The 15,133-nt window shown below is 36.8% G+C and overlaps 1 protein-coding gene across 4 annotated transcripts in view; it reads right to left on the minus strand.

The window, feature by feature from the left end:
- Positions 1-7,427, minus strand: part of LOC124270307 (ras-related protein Rab-3) — a 72,063-nt gene extending 64,636 nt beyond the window's left edge. For 2 of the 4 annotated variants that reach the window (XM_046705367.1, XM_046705360.1), the window contains exons 1-2: positions 7,363-7,402; positions 6,502-6,536 (exon numbers count right to left, since the gene is read on the minus strand). In XM_046705367.1, the coding sequence (XP_046561323.1) occupies positions 6,502-6,525 (24 nt within the window). In that variant the 5' untranslated portion in view covers positions 6,526-6,536; positions 7,363-7,402. Of the gene's footprint in view, positions 1-6,501; positions 6,537-7,362 lie in introns of those variants that run through there. The other 2 variants (XM_046705396.1, XM_046705352.1) reach the window with 2 other exon arrangements.
- Between the last annotated feature and the right edge of the window lie 7,706 nt (positions 7,428-15,133).

Below are 15,133 nucleotides of genomic sequence, written 5' to 3' on the forward strand. Positions count from 1 at the left end.
TGCAAAGCAAAGATTTTTTGGCTATATGAAACTTGTGCAAAGCAAAGATCTTTTGACTGAGCATCTTCTTTGTTTGGTGATTGAGAGTAGGACTGACTGATCATTTGGAAAGACATAGCAGAGACAATAGTGGAAAGACATAGCAGAGACAATAGTGGAAAGACATAGCAGAGACAATAGTGGAAAGACATAGCAGAGACAAATAGTGGAAAGACACATGCATAGCAGAGAACAGTGGAAAGACATAGCAGAGACAAATAGTGGAAGACATAGCAGAGACAATAGTGGGACATAGACAGAGAGACAAATGCAGAAAGTGGTACATAGCAGAGACAATAGTGGAAAGACATAGCAGAGAAAGAGACAATAGTGGTAAGACATAGCAGACAATAGTGGAAAGAGACATAGCAGAGACAATAGTGGAAAGACATAGCAGAGACAATAGTGGAAAGACATAGCAGAGACAATAGTGGAAAGACATAGCAGAGACAATAGTGGAAAGACATAGCAGAGACAAATAGTGGAAAGACATAGCAGAGACAATAGTGGAAAGACATAGCAGAGACAATAGTGGAAAGACATAGCAGAGACAATAGTGGAAAGACATAGCAGAGACAATAGTGGAAAGACATAGCAGAGACAATAGTGGTAGATACAGAGACAATAGTGGAAAGACATAGCAGAGACATTAGTGGAAGTGGAAAGACATAGCAGAGACAATAGTGGAAAGACATAGCAGAGACAATAGTGGTAAGACATAGCAGAGACAATAGTGGAAAGACATAGCAGAGACAATAGTGGAAAGACATAGCAGAGACAATAGTGGAAAGACATAGCAGAGACAATAGTGGAAAGACATAGCAGAGACAATTAGTGGAAAGACATAGCAGAGACAATAGTGGAAAGACATAGCAGAGACAATAGTGGAAAGACATAGCAGAGACAATAGTGGAAAGACATAGCAGAGACAATAGTGGAAAGACATAGCAGACACAATGGTGGAAGACATAGCAGAGACAATAGTGGGGAAAGACATAGCAGCAGACACAATAGTGGAAAGACATAAGCAGAGACAAATAGTGGAAAGACATAGCAGAGACAAATAGTGGAAAGACATAGCAGAGACAATGAGTGGAAGACAAATAGTGGAAAGACATAGCAGAGACAAATAGTGGAAAGACATAGCAGAGACAAATAGTGGAAAGACATAGCAGAGACAATAGTGGAAAGACATAGCAGAGACAAATAGTGGAAAGACAAAGCAGAGACAATAGTGGAAAGACATAGCAGAGACAAATAGTGGAAAGACAAAGCAGAGACAATAGTGGAAAGACAAAGCAGAGACAGTATACATAAAGACAAAGGAGACAATAGTGGAAAGACATAGCAGAGACAATAGTGGAAAGACATAGCAGAGACAATAGTGGAAAGACAATAGAGACAATAGTGGAAAGACATAGCAGAGACAATAGTGGAGACAATAATAGTGGAAAGACAAAGCAGAGACAATAGTGGTAAGACATAGCAGAGACAATAGTGGAAAGACATAGCAGAGACAATAGTGGAAAGACATAGCAGAGACAATAGTGGAAAGACATAGCAGAGACAATAGTGGTAAGACATAGCAGAGACAATAGTGGAAAGAGACAATAGTGGAAAGACATAGCAGAGACAATAGTGGAAAGACAAAGCAGAGACAATAGTGGAAAGACAAAGCAGAAACAATAGTGGTAAGACATAGCAGAGACAATAGTGGAAAGACATAGCAGAGACAATAGTGGAAAGACATAGCAGAGACAATAGTGGTAATAACGATTGGAGGCATAATGATTATTTGGGGGTAATATACTTGTATAAACTACATTTGTTCTCATTTCAACTTGGTATGCTTCAATAAGCAGGCTTTTTTATAAATTTTCTAAGCACACGGGCCAATCACCCGTGATGACTATGGTATATAGTAAGGCTGTAACGATTCACTCGTATATTCGGTGTATCGAACAGGAGCCCTTCATGAATTCAATTCGTTATTCGTGGTCACCAGAACCGAATATTAACAAATATTTACGATTTTTTTAAGGGAGCATGTTTTACTTGAACCCTTGTGTACTTTTGGAAAGTGAGATATGCAAGGATTGAATAAATACTAGCACTGCAGTAGCACAAGTCATGTTAGTTTGCCAAGGCTGCACATGGTACTGTCGACTATAACTATTACATACCAAATTTGAGTGTCATGAGATCACTGGTTATTGCTGTGACAAATCAAAACTGTCAACATTGACGTTCCGTATTGTAACTATCACTTAACTACAATATTGTATTCGTGAATAATTATTTGTATTCGTTACCCAATATTCATGATACGTATCATATTCGCTGCAGCCCTAGTATATAGTGGTTTAACCATCTTAGCTTCAAGTTGAATGTGCAGACAAAAACACTCAAAGCAATACTTGCTACAAAGTAAACAACAAATTTGATGTTAGTCCACTTGATGTACAGATCAGATGGAATGATAAGTTCTATGCACAATACATCACATTAAAACACAACAATCAATTGTAAGGATCAACACCAGACACTAGCTTTACAACATGTTCTATCTCACAGACTCTAACAATAGCAAACTAAACTTGACATTTGCATTCCAGAGTCATAAATAATAAACACAATTTGCATGTCATAGTGTGTTTCCTACTGACAGTCCATTAACAGGGCAAGAACTTCACTAGGTTTACGAGGTGCTATCTTGTAACATACGTTATATTTGGGATTACACTTTCTTTTTCAGGTGCTATCTTGTTGCTTCTATTGACAGTTCTTACCATACACTGGGAAAACGTCATTTACAAAAGAACAAAAAGAACTGCATTTGTATTTGTAGCAGTCATACTAAAATAAACTTTCAGCAGTGTTTTTCAGTATACGCTTCAAAAATTGAAACAAAAAAATGTATTTTGGTGACATTGGAAATATGATTGAATTCTGGAATGACAAGAGAGAGAAAGTCCAAATTTATCTGCATCATGGTACTCGTTTGAACCAAGCCTCTTTCCAAACAGTGGCAGGTCAAGGGTACAAGGTCAATTTCACCTGCAGTCCATCCCATGGATTGAGAATTGCTTGAAAACTTCTGCCTACGGACTCAAAAAAAGATTGAATTTCTGCATGGGGAATGGTGGCCGACTCAGCTTGCAATGCCAACACCAGCTGTGGAAGGGTCTGAAGCGGTGGTTGTTGCTATTGTAGATATCCATCCAACTTGTCCCACAAATGTTCTTTTGGGTTCAAGAGGGCAAAGGGAGAATGTTATTGTTGAGTAGGTATACAGCAGTTACACTTGCTGTGTGAGGCCTGGTGCTGTCATGCTGAAATACAGTCATGACATGAGGGCACATGATTGATGTAGTATTGCACCATTAGGTTCCCTGACAATGCATCAGGTTGGTACAGACATTGTGGAAGATTTTAGCCCACATCATTAAACCACCAAACCTGTCTACTTCCTGGATGCAGTTTGTCGCAGTATTCATGACACAGCAGCAAAAATCTTGACTTGTCACTGAACCATCACTGTTGGGCCACACTCTGTGCACCTGGCACTATTGAAGTCACTGAGGTTTCAAGATGACACCTCAAACTGGACATCTGGCATGAAGACCTGCCTTACAGGAGTAGTTCCACACCAACTGGTCCGACATTCTCTGTGTGCCCAGGTACTGCCAATGCAGTTGACGTCACCTTGGTCATTCTTTGATGTAAAGGGTGTGCCCGATAATTAATATAGCAGTGGTGGGCAGCAGTGGTAACACATGGTCTATGGATCTGGGTTAGTCATGAGTAGACCTAACTTGTTGATATTGGTCCCATAGTCTGGAAATGTGGCTTGAAGAGGGTTGGCTATTGGCATAAATCATAGAGATTGATAATTGTTCACTGATTATCGATTAGTTATTGATGAATATCGGAGAAGTAACTTTAGGCAAAAATGCCAAAACTATCTGTAAGAAATCAACATATTTAGTGATGACATATTTAGGCTTTGATTACAAACACAACACCATCTTAAACATGATTTAAAAGTAGCCCAACTTGGCGTATTGTCCGATTAAATTAAAACTTTATTTCATCACAATAGTTTATGTATGTTATTATGGATAACAAAGTATTTATATCGATAATCATTAATAATTTTCCCCATCAACAATATTTTTGATAATCCATCTTTTTAGCCATCCCTAGGCTTGAGGCCACATGACCTGACAATAGCCACTCTGGGTTCACTTGCTTCCAGGTGACCCAAATACAAACTAAATGAAAAGAAAAACCCTACCTTTTTATATGGTTGGTGTTAGTGTTACATGTACAGTACATGCACATTCACTGAATTTGTGAGTCGCATGTGGATGCTTTGTAGCGACATTATTCGGTTTCCATCAAACATGTTTTTGGGGTATGTTTTTTTATTTTAACTATGGTAATTTTATGAACATCTAAATTCACATCTTTTGCAAAAAAACTGAACAACTAGGTCATGATTTAGACATCTATTTCACATTTCATTCCTTTTGCATTTCTTTTTTGTTTGTATTGAGGCATACACCTGAAAAATGTCCTCATTGAACCTGGAAAGGCAGTTTATTTACTCGTACATAGAGAATCTCACCCAAGTGTCTTTTGATATCAAATATGTCACCACAAGTTAATAAATTAACATATATCCGAGGCTTGCCGAGGATATTTTTACTTTTATTAACAAGTGAAGAAGAAGACACAAGGGTGAGATTCTATTTATCAAAAAGAATCACTCTTCATTACATTAGCTTACAAAGAAAACTGTACATCTCTAGAGTTGCAGTGCAGTGATATCATAGCAATGTGATGTCATCAAGTTCATGATGTCATAGCATTGTCAAGGCATTGTGCAAAACCTACTCTCAAAACGATATCTCTTAGGAGATATCATCTGATCTCACACAAGCAATATCTCCTGTTGAACAGAGTTTTGGATGATAAACAGTTTTAGACAAGGGGAGGTAAAGTCTTGAATGTTGTACAGGTGCCAAGTACCAAGACAGTTTTAATAAACTTCAAGAGGGATTTCATTCACTTTAGATTTACACAGTTCTGAAACTGGTAAATGATACAATATACAGCTTACACCAGATATAATGATATTAGTTTGTTGGCACTTTAAAGCCACACAGAAAAATGGCATATGACCCTGAGACAGTGGTCGTTAAATATCTGAGTCTGGAACAGATGATCCAGTGATTGAGGTCATCAGCATTGATCAATGCATCTGACAATCAAATCGGTCTACTCCCATTTGTGAGACTCCCAGTTATGAGACAGTGGAGTAGGTAATTAACAAAGAAAGCACACCATACTCCCCTGCCTGATAGAATGGATTAACCCTAGCTACTTACTGATTTGCTATGTAACTGAATCTTTTGGAGGTAACTTAATGAAACTTTATAAGATAAATTGATTAACATACTCCAGTAAATGTCCTTAAAAATTAAACACTTTGATAATGATAATAAAATATGTTTAAACCAAAATGACTTTCAAAATTTCATGATAGTCAATAAAAATGTGTTATCATAATTACATATTCTTCTGAATAATAAAATATTTAATGAACTATTTCTTCTTTGTAAATAAAATCTTTGATAATCTATTTCATTAATCAACTCATCAATGAACTATGCCTCCTGTGGGTACTCTTCAACAACTGGGCTGATCCAACTTTCATTGTAGGGATGTGGAAACACCACCAATGTGCACTGAACCATTAATTAATGTGTCTCACAACTGGGAGTTCTCACAAATGGGAGGACACCATCAAATCCCATTAGTTGTCGATTCTGAAAAGCATAACTTCCAGCAAAGTTTTTCTAGCTTCTAATTCAGATATTACTGAGGATGTGTGGTGATAATCAAGATAGGTCTCATTCTTTTTTTTAACATCTGCATCTGGACTGTGAAAATAGTGGTTGATTGCATGAGAAAAGATCCTATATAGCATTTTGTGATAATGGTCTTTGCATTCACAAATTTACTTTTATCATGAGGGATCTTCATTTTCACATTGTTTAGTTTTACATATTATACCGAACTGTATAATTTCAACAATCAATCAAGTGAGTGACTGAGTGAATGAAAATATATAGTACATCAGCCATACCATGACTAAAACAAGTCACATATGATAATAAATACAGTTCCGTTATAAAATCTGTCAACAAACGACAGCAAAATAACTCATAGAAAACAATGGTATCTCAGTTATGTACTTTCGGCATGGTAATATTGATGTTTGTATGTACATGTGAACTAATGTGAAAGTTTAAAAAATGGAAACACATATCAACACAAGAAGCACTGACATCACAACACAGATATGCAAAATGGCTGTGGAGTCATGCATATTTTGTGAATAAGTGCAGCAACACAATACACAGTATGTTGTTCTTGTATACAACAGTTAAATACCTGCATTAGACCGTCCTGTCTCATAGCAGTGGTTGCTGAAAATAATACACAAGTTTTTTACAGACTCCAAATATATGAAGTTACTTCCACTTGTGCTTGTCCAGTCTTAGAAGAAGATCCAGGATAAATGTGAGTTCTGCATCAAAGGTTAGCTTATATTGTACATCACACCACTATCCGCCATGTAACAAGTTTATTGTAATTTCATAATTTGCGTACACTGGCATGGAAAGCAGATGGGCTGGGTGAATATGTGTGAATTTCACCCACTGTAGGCCTTCACACATGATCTGCGACTAATTTGTGATCGGCGCCCCCCTGTCACTTTTCGAGTGTTCACTCGAGCGTCACTAGTAATAGGGGCTTGAAGGTAGTGGAATCAAAATGTCCAGACCTACAACTCGTTCATTTGTGCTTTGAAACGCCCGTTTTTGTCTCGTTGGATTACGACATATTTACATTTTTCGTCCATGCCACTTTTCGTTGACTTCTACTTGTCCGTCCGCTCGCGTGCTTGATTGGTTCTATTTTGGATACGTGTATGCAAACTCCAGTCGCTCCTTGTCAGTAAGTTGAACTTATACGGCTCTAATTAGTGTGTCGTTGAACTTATAAAACTACGGATCGTGTTTGACAAGAGTGCTGTGTTTGTTTTGATAAATCCACGCTGCCACGCAGCTTTACAATGTAAACAATAACGCGTGTGGAGGGATTCAACAAGACAGGGGGACGAACTTTTGACTGAAATATAGTTCTTGTGGCATGGATCAACAGGTTTGTCATCTTGTCTTGTTTAATATACATTGTGATTGAATTACGTTCTATAATTTACGAAATCTAATAACTTCCACGCCATCTTACCTTCTGCAGTCCGTCGCTTATCGATTGCACGAGCAGGTACCCGGATGATAGTGGCAAGTAGGCGTGGTCTTCTCGCAAGTCCTGCCCACGTGTTTAGAATTTCATAATACGGCTCGGATGTATATATTGAGTCTGTAAACAAGTGCGGAATCGGAGCTGAAAGGTGTCACGAATTACCTGTTACTGCAAAAACTAATTTATGCTAAGCGTGAATAATGTTCTGGACACCTCTTAAATATGTGTTTAGCTATGGGAAAGGCAGTTAACAATAAACATTACAGGATCATAGAGTAACGATAGTATTTGACTATCCATAGTGTATCGAATGGCCCATAATGCTCATATTACAAAAAAACCGCTTCAAAAACAGATTCTAACAAGCTTGTGATATTCGTGTTCTATCCGAATGACTTAAAAAACAACAATAAATGTATACGAAAAGCTAAAATGTGTCAAAATGTTTCCGGAAAATATTGTACAAAAGTTTGACATGGTCTTTCACCTAAGCTGATTTTCTTAAGTACGATATGATGAACACCACATAAACATTCAAACATGGTTACAGATCATGCAGGTCGCCGATACAGTTATAGTTTATACCAGAATCAGGGGCCTTCTCATTCTTTGCTCGCTGTACCCATTCTCGTGTATCTGTGCATGCCAAATATTACAAACTTACAACGTAAGAAAGAAACAGGCTCCTTGTTAACTATCTACCTGATAACGCATTTTGAGCAAGTGTACAAAAAGGCTTATCATTTTCAGCAAGTTAGGCTTATCACGTGTATATATTTTTGGGTCTAAACTTGACGAAAGATAAATCCTGCTGATAACGAACTAAAAAGGTCGGTATTAGGACAAGGTCAAAAGTCACATGACAATGTTCAGGCCACATTTCGCCCGAGAATGGTTTCCAACAACGTCGTCAAGTACTGACGGATTTCAAGCAAGTTTTAAAACGTGTGTATTTACATAAAAAATGGACAGGTTAAACGGGTTACATTGTCAGGCATATTGATCGAATTTACAGAGGTCAAGGGTCACATGATAAAAGCCTACAGCTGGCATGTTTCGGGTCAAATATAGATGTAATTCATTAAGAACATCGTCGGAACAAGAAAGGCCCGTTTTGATCACGTGATTTGACGAATGATTCTGTTGGCACTGCCTCATTCGGGTTTCCAGGTTATCAGCAGATGAGGCGAAAGTATTGATTGATGTGTAGATATTACATATATTAACTTCGATAATCAGTCAAATTAATCAATACATTTATTGGTTCAAAGGTCACAAGATGACGAATAATACTGTCCTGGAGCTGTTTCCTGGATGTTTATTTGTACAAATACAGATCATCAGCTCCTAGTAAAAGCAGGTTGAATTCGCCTCCCAGCCCAATCAGACACTTAACACAATAATGTTTTCGAAAGTCATGGTACGACTAAATGTAATTGCGCAAGATGCATGACCTCTGTCTCTGCTGATAGCTGTTGTTCAGAAGCGCAGTGTGTGCACGAACGTACAGGAGCCCCCAAGATTCATATCAGTTAGTTTTACGTCGCATCGGATTTATTTCAGTCATATAGCGACGAGAAGAGAACACATTTTTATTTCGCAAAATAGAAACCTGCCTTTAAGGCTTGTTAACGCCGCTCCCGTTAACATAATTTACATAAGCTGGATACATAACATAATTAAATGAAAAACGCCAGAACCAGAGAGTAAAAGAATGATACTGGGGAAATGGACACTTATACAAGTATGTCACAACTATGATTACACAAGGAGTTGGTTATTGATAACAAATAATGTCACATTTATGACGGACCTAAATGTGGCTAATGTCATTTATTGACGGACATTAGCACCCGCAATAAAGTGTGAGATTTTCTAAACTAAACATTGAATTTTTGATTTTTTTGTTTGAGTTACATATATTTACAATAACAATCATATTTGAAAACAAAGTAACAATGTTTTATTTTCATTTTGTTTGTAACAAACATCAAGTTGGACAAACAGTGTGCACTTTTCAATGGAAGATGTCATTCTACAATATACAAAAATAAATTTTGTTTTTCTAAATATTCACTTAGATTGCAATCTCTACTAGTAGGATCAGATTTGAGCTTCTACTGGTAGAGATTGCGATTGTATAGGTTATTCTATATAATCAGTCTCTACTGGTAGAGACTCCGATTGCAATCTCTGCTTGTAGGATCGGAGATTCTCCGATTCTACCAGATCGCAATCTCTACCCTGACACCTATATACTAATGGTTGCAGCTGCAAATAAAAATTAAAAACCCCTGAAGTACATTGGGTATATATATGTTGTGACATTCGCAGGAAGCGCTTATTTTTAGTAATAAACTGGTGTATTGAGTTTAGGATTTTACTGTTGATTTATTCCGTGAGTCATTACCGTCAAGTAGTTTTAATATCGCATCCTTGAATATATAAATACACATTTGTTCTTAAATTTTATACTTTCGATGTAAGAAAAGGACCGAAAAGTCATATTTCTTGTGTGACCCTATATGTTATATCTATCGCTGTTTGGAAATGTTTAAACACGAGATTTATGGAAGAAATTCCTAGATCATCACTGGCGTGTATGTTAAGTACAGGAGACAGTTGGATCTGCAGATCTTCCCTCAACAGTCAGAGTATCGTTTCATGCAGTTTTGCAATATTCTTGTTAAGTCCCGACTGGTGGCACCGTGGGAGGGTTACTCTTTCGTCATGATGATCATGTTAAGATTATTTGAGGTAACAGCCATGAAAACGCTGTGTACAGACTACACACTGCTGTATGTACATCTGCATTGTGAAACGAGGTAAATGGGGACTGGCGTTGTGTAAAAGACATGCATGTTGAGTTTAATCTTTTAACGTTTTCGACATGACATTGGGAGAACCACCAATCTCAGGTGCAGAGGCTCTAAATAATAGATACAGTGTTAAATTATGGACGGGGTATAAAAAACTATACTTCTTTGATGGTCTGCCACCTTTGAGTAGTCAAGACCTGACGTGCACACAACTTATGGTCTCCCTTATGTTGTTGAATGCAACACATTCTCTCAGTGACAACTGCCATTGTGCTGTTATGTTTAAGTGTACACTGAATTGGACACATACATATACCGTTTTCTGGCTACATACAGGGCCATAGATAGCCGTGTGTGTGTGTGTGTGTGTGTGTGTGTGTGTGTGTGTGTACCTGCCCGCCTACAATATTTTTTCAGATTATTCTTTTTGTACATCAAAGTATTGATATAATAACACTCACTTAAAGTGGATAGTGCCCCCCTATTAAGAAAAGATAACTACAGCCCTGACATAGGGAAGCATATGTTTGGAGCCACCATTTACATGCCAAGTAAGCCATGGAAAGGTTTGGTTAGGTTTTTGTTTAACACGAACTCAGCAATATTCCAGCTATATATCCGCAGTAAATAATCAAATCTGGACCAGACAATCCAGTGATTAACAGCATGAGCATTAATCTATGAAATTGGGATACCATGACATGTGTCAACAAGCCTGACCGCAGGACCTCTTACGACAAGCATGGTTTGCTGAAGACCGATTCTAACCCGGATCATCAGGGGTTGCCATGGAATGAATGTAATGGAATATTCCAGTTTGGTTTATAAACATGCCAGGTAGCCTGTCACATTGTAAATGTTCACATGCTTTCCTTCCATTGATAATTTAGAGTGATGTTAAAATCAGTTATTGGAACATTAGCCAATAAACAATTAATTTTGTCTACCAGTTTGGATTGATAGTCACAAACTCCCAACAGTGGAATGTTAAAATACACCAGCACGTTATGTACAGTCAGTGTCATTATTGATAGGTCATCTGCTGTGTAGAGCATCAAGCATGAACACAGGCCACCTTGCTTGGACAGGTGTGGACAATGTAATGACCAGCTGTTATTTTATGCATATGTGATTGGATGCTTTTATGAAACTGGAAGAATGGACAACTATTAAAGAAACAAAAAGTTCAGCCTTTCCACCTACAATATAGGACAAACAACAATCAATGTGGGTACAAAATGTGGCCTTCCAGATGCAACTCTCGGAAGTTGAAAATGGGACGTTATCTGAATAGGTTTATCTTTTATTATCTGAACGAGCCTAGACAATAACGCTGACTCTACATATCCCAACAAGTCTGTTTAGACCCTGATCACATTGGTTACTCTACACCACCAACCCAAAGTATGAAGTGATACCTCAATTAACTTCCATCTGTCAATGGATTTTTAAAAATTGTTTTGATAGATTGCTGGACCATTCCTGTGGAATAGTGTGACTGATAATGGACACAACATAAGAACAACACAATTTGTCAGTTTCTTCCTTGTTTAATGATTTGTTGATAAATAATCTGGTGGATACATTTGATTTGCTAATTAGTGAAAATGAAAAACTTCATTATAATCTGTTTAGTTGTTATTGTGTTCAGTAGGGTTGAATTCATACACAAAATGTTGATGGTGAATATCTCACGATATATGATTTTAATGATGACATTAAAATCTTGCAAATACCTAAAATCATAGATATTAAAACAGTTTATACAAATTTGTACAATTTACAGTATGTTCAAAATCATACAAGAATTACAATGGCCTATCAAAGCACTTGCAGAAAGATAACAGGGGGATATTTCACATGCAGTTTAAACACATTTCCATAGAATGTACATATTTGGAACAAGTCATGTCCATCTGTACAGGTATAAATAGTAATGACACTGAAGCACATACAACAATGGAAGATGACTGTTGAGCATCAGACATTAGGCACCAAGCTGAGAACATTGGATATCTACACCTCACAACTGGTGATGCTGATGGGGACAAAGGGAGGTAACTTGCAAATGCAGGAATACAGAAGTTTGTTCCTTCAGAAGAAAGCCCCACCCAAAAATGATAGACATGTGATTCTTCTAAGCCGGTAACATCTAACATTAACAAATTAAAATGATTTTGGTATATCTACAAAACCAACTAAAATTTCTCAGTACTGGTCTTCTAAATGTCTGAGGCATTTGTTTGGACCTAACACACCCTATAGTAACAACTGCTACATGCAGTCTCATGGTTTTGTAGAATATCTTAAAATATTGAACAGGTCACTTGCATATTTAACTACACTTCAACAACAAAATCCAAATTTCAGATAGGAAAAGCAAACCGAATAGAATAAACACAATTAACTGTGCAACAACCGTGAGTGTCTAGACAAAAACACCTGACTGCCACCTTGAGAAGGGACACTGACTGAAGTGTTCAGTCAACTAATAATGTCAGATCAGCAATGATATGACGACCTGAATAATGAGTATTGCTACAGTTGTTTTACTGACAATGACAAAAGATTTGTAACCAAATACTCAATACAAAATATCATCTGACACAATATACATAATGAAATAGAAACAGTGACTGACACTATACTTAAAGAAACAACCTGAACAAGTAGCCTACACTTCATGAATACCCAGGTCCATGTAAACGACTGAAGATCATTCTGAAAACGCATTGAGCACAGTTGTCTGCAAATACGATTACAATTTAGCAATCTAAGCAGTAATCCTTTAATTCATGTGCTTGACACTTAATAATGGCTATCAAAGAATAGATCGTCTTTCTTCCTGAAGATAACTGAAAGAATACTTAGAAGTAAATCATAATTTGGGTTAACACCACTACTAATTTCTACATCTAAGTTGTAAACATCGTGAGAGGAAATTGCTAGTACAATATACAATCCCATGAGGCAGACTGACTACCTGAACCTCTGCATAGAGCACTGAGCTTCCCAACTGAATATATGAGAAGTATTTTGTATCAGGCCAGACAAGAGGAGAAAGTTCAGCAAGAAGTATTTTATGATTGAAATGAAAATTAAGGCACTTAAAAGCAACCCAAAAAAACAAACCAAAAAAACCCCCAATGATTGAAAAGTCCTCAGAGAAAAAGGAACAACATCCAAATTTATTACTTCATTCCTCTGAAGCAAAACTGATTACTTCAAGATGAAACTCTTACCATTCACACTCACACCCAAACATAACAAATAATGCAACAACCAACAGATAACCAAGTAAACCAGTAACAACTGAAGTAAAGCAGATTCCAAATGTTCTTAATACTAATTACAAAGATGGCATGACTTGCCTTATCAATATTACATCTTTCCCAGAGGTTGCTGGGGATTTATTTGTGTCACTTGATTGAATGATTCATTATCTCACATATTGCATACTTTGAAAACACTTATGAATGTCGCTTTTTTTTATCTGTCTAGTGTGTGCAATAACATGACTTCATCTATAACAAAGCAATCAATTTCTGGACTGAGAAACCAATATTACTGAAATCTATCATACCACACCAAAATATACAAAACAATAATTCATAGAAAATAAAGTACAAAGCATGCAATGCCAATCACATATGTTCGACTGAAATGAAGAGTTAATTACAGTTGAACACTGAAGTGTGAATATGAATTAAAAACAATGAACTGACACGCGGTTTCTCACATTCCCGAGACATTTCAAATTATTGCCATTTATTACAGAAAAAAATAGATACAAATTTGTTCACTAAAAAAATCCCACTGAATTTCAAACAGTATGTAATATATTGTACATGAATAAGACAAACAATATCAGACATGTTTCACATGATGAAAGAAATAGTATTTTGTATATGTGGGTATATGTGCCTGGTACCATTGTACCCTATCCCCTAGAATGGCTGGGGTAATATCTTTACATTAAGTACATCTGTACATTATACAGAACAACCTGTATGGGAACAATACAACATGTACTGGAGACTTTACATGATAAAGCAATGAGATACATGGAGCACTTCTCCTCATGGACTCCCTCTCTCCTTTCAGTGGTACACAACTCCAGGAACTGTGTACAGCAGATCACAGGGGGGGCATGTGTACTCCACAACACTGGTTGGCAGTGCCAGGAGCTGCCCAGTCACAAGCTCTTGCATACAGGACAGCACTTGAATGAAACATCTAAGTCAACCGTAAATGAAGGATTTCACTGCTGAAAATGCTTTTCATACTTGATCATACAATTCTATATAAGAGTGGTACAGAACAACAAACACTGCATGTAGAGTGGAACAATGCCCTTACAAAAATTGCTTTGATTTTCACAGTGCCTACTAAAATAGTACAAGTAAGATTATAAAAACTGTGCTGTTGGGATTGATAGTGCAACATGACTGAACACAGGTATGAAAGATACATGTATGTAAGAGTTTATGGGATTAACAATTTAATGTTGCTCATATTACATACTTTATAAAATGTGGAAATATTTCAAATGTCTGACAAGCAATAACACTGAAGTGAATTAAATGAAACCCATTTGATTTCTTCAACCTAACAACAGATGACCGCCATTAGTTTGTGAAACATAAGAGTAAATTGTAACTTCCACATAGAGCAAATTCAACCTGGCAATCATTATATATTACTCAAAAAAATGTTTAGGACCTCCTGATTCTTTCATAAACACATAGTTAACATGTCATGCTATGACAGACAAATAATAGTAATATGAAAAAATTGAATTGCCATTTTGTTTAGTAACTTTAACAACCATCAATAAAGGTCATACTTTCACCCAATCTTGTTTTCAACCATCTCTGGGCTACACCAACCTAGTCCGCATTTGTGAAATTTGGAATTATGAATGTAATTATCTACAA

The sequence above is a fragment of the Haliotis rubra genome, unplaced genomic scaffold (genome assembly GCF_003918875.1).
Source record: "Haliotis rubra isolate DU_JTF1 unplaced genomic scaffold, ASM391887v1 Scf102, whole genome shotgun sequence".
Taxonomy (NCBI): domain Eukaryota; kingdom Metazoa; phylum Mollusca; class Gastropoda; order Lepetellida; family Haliotidae; genus Haliotis; species Haliotis rubra.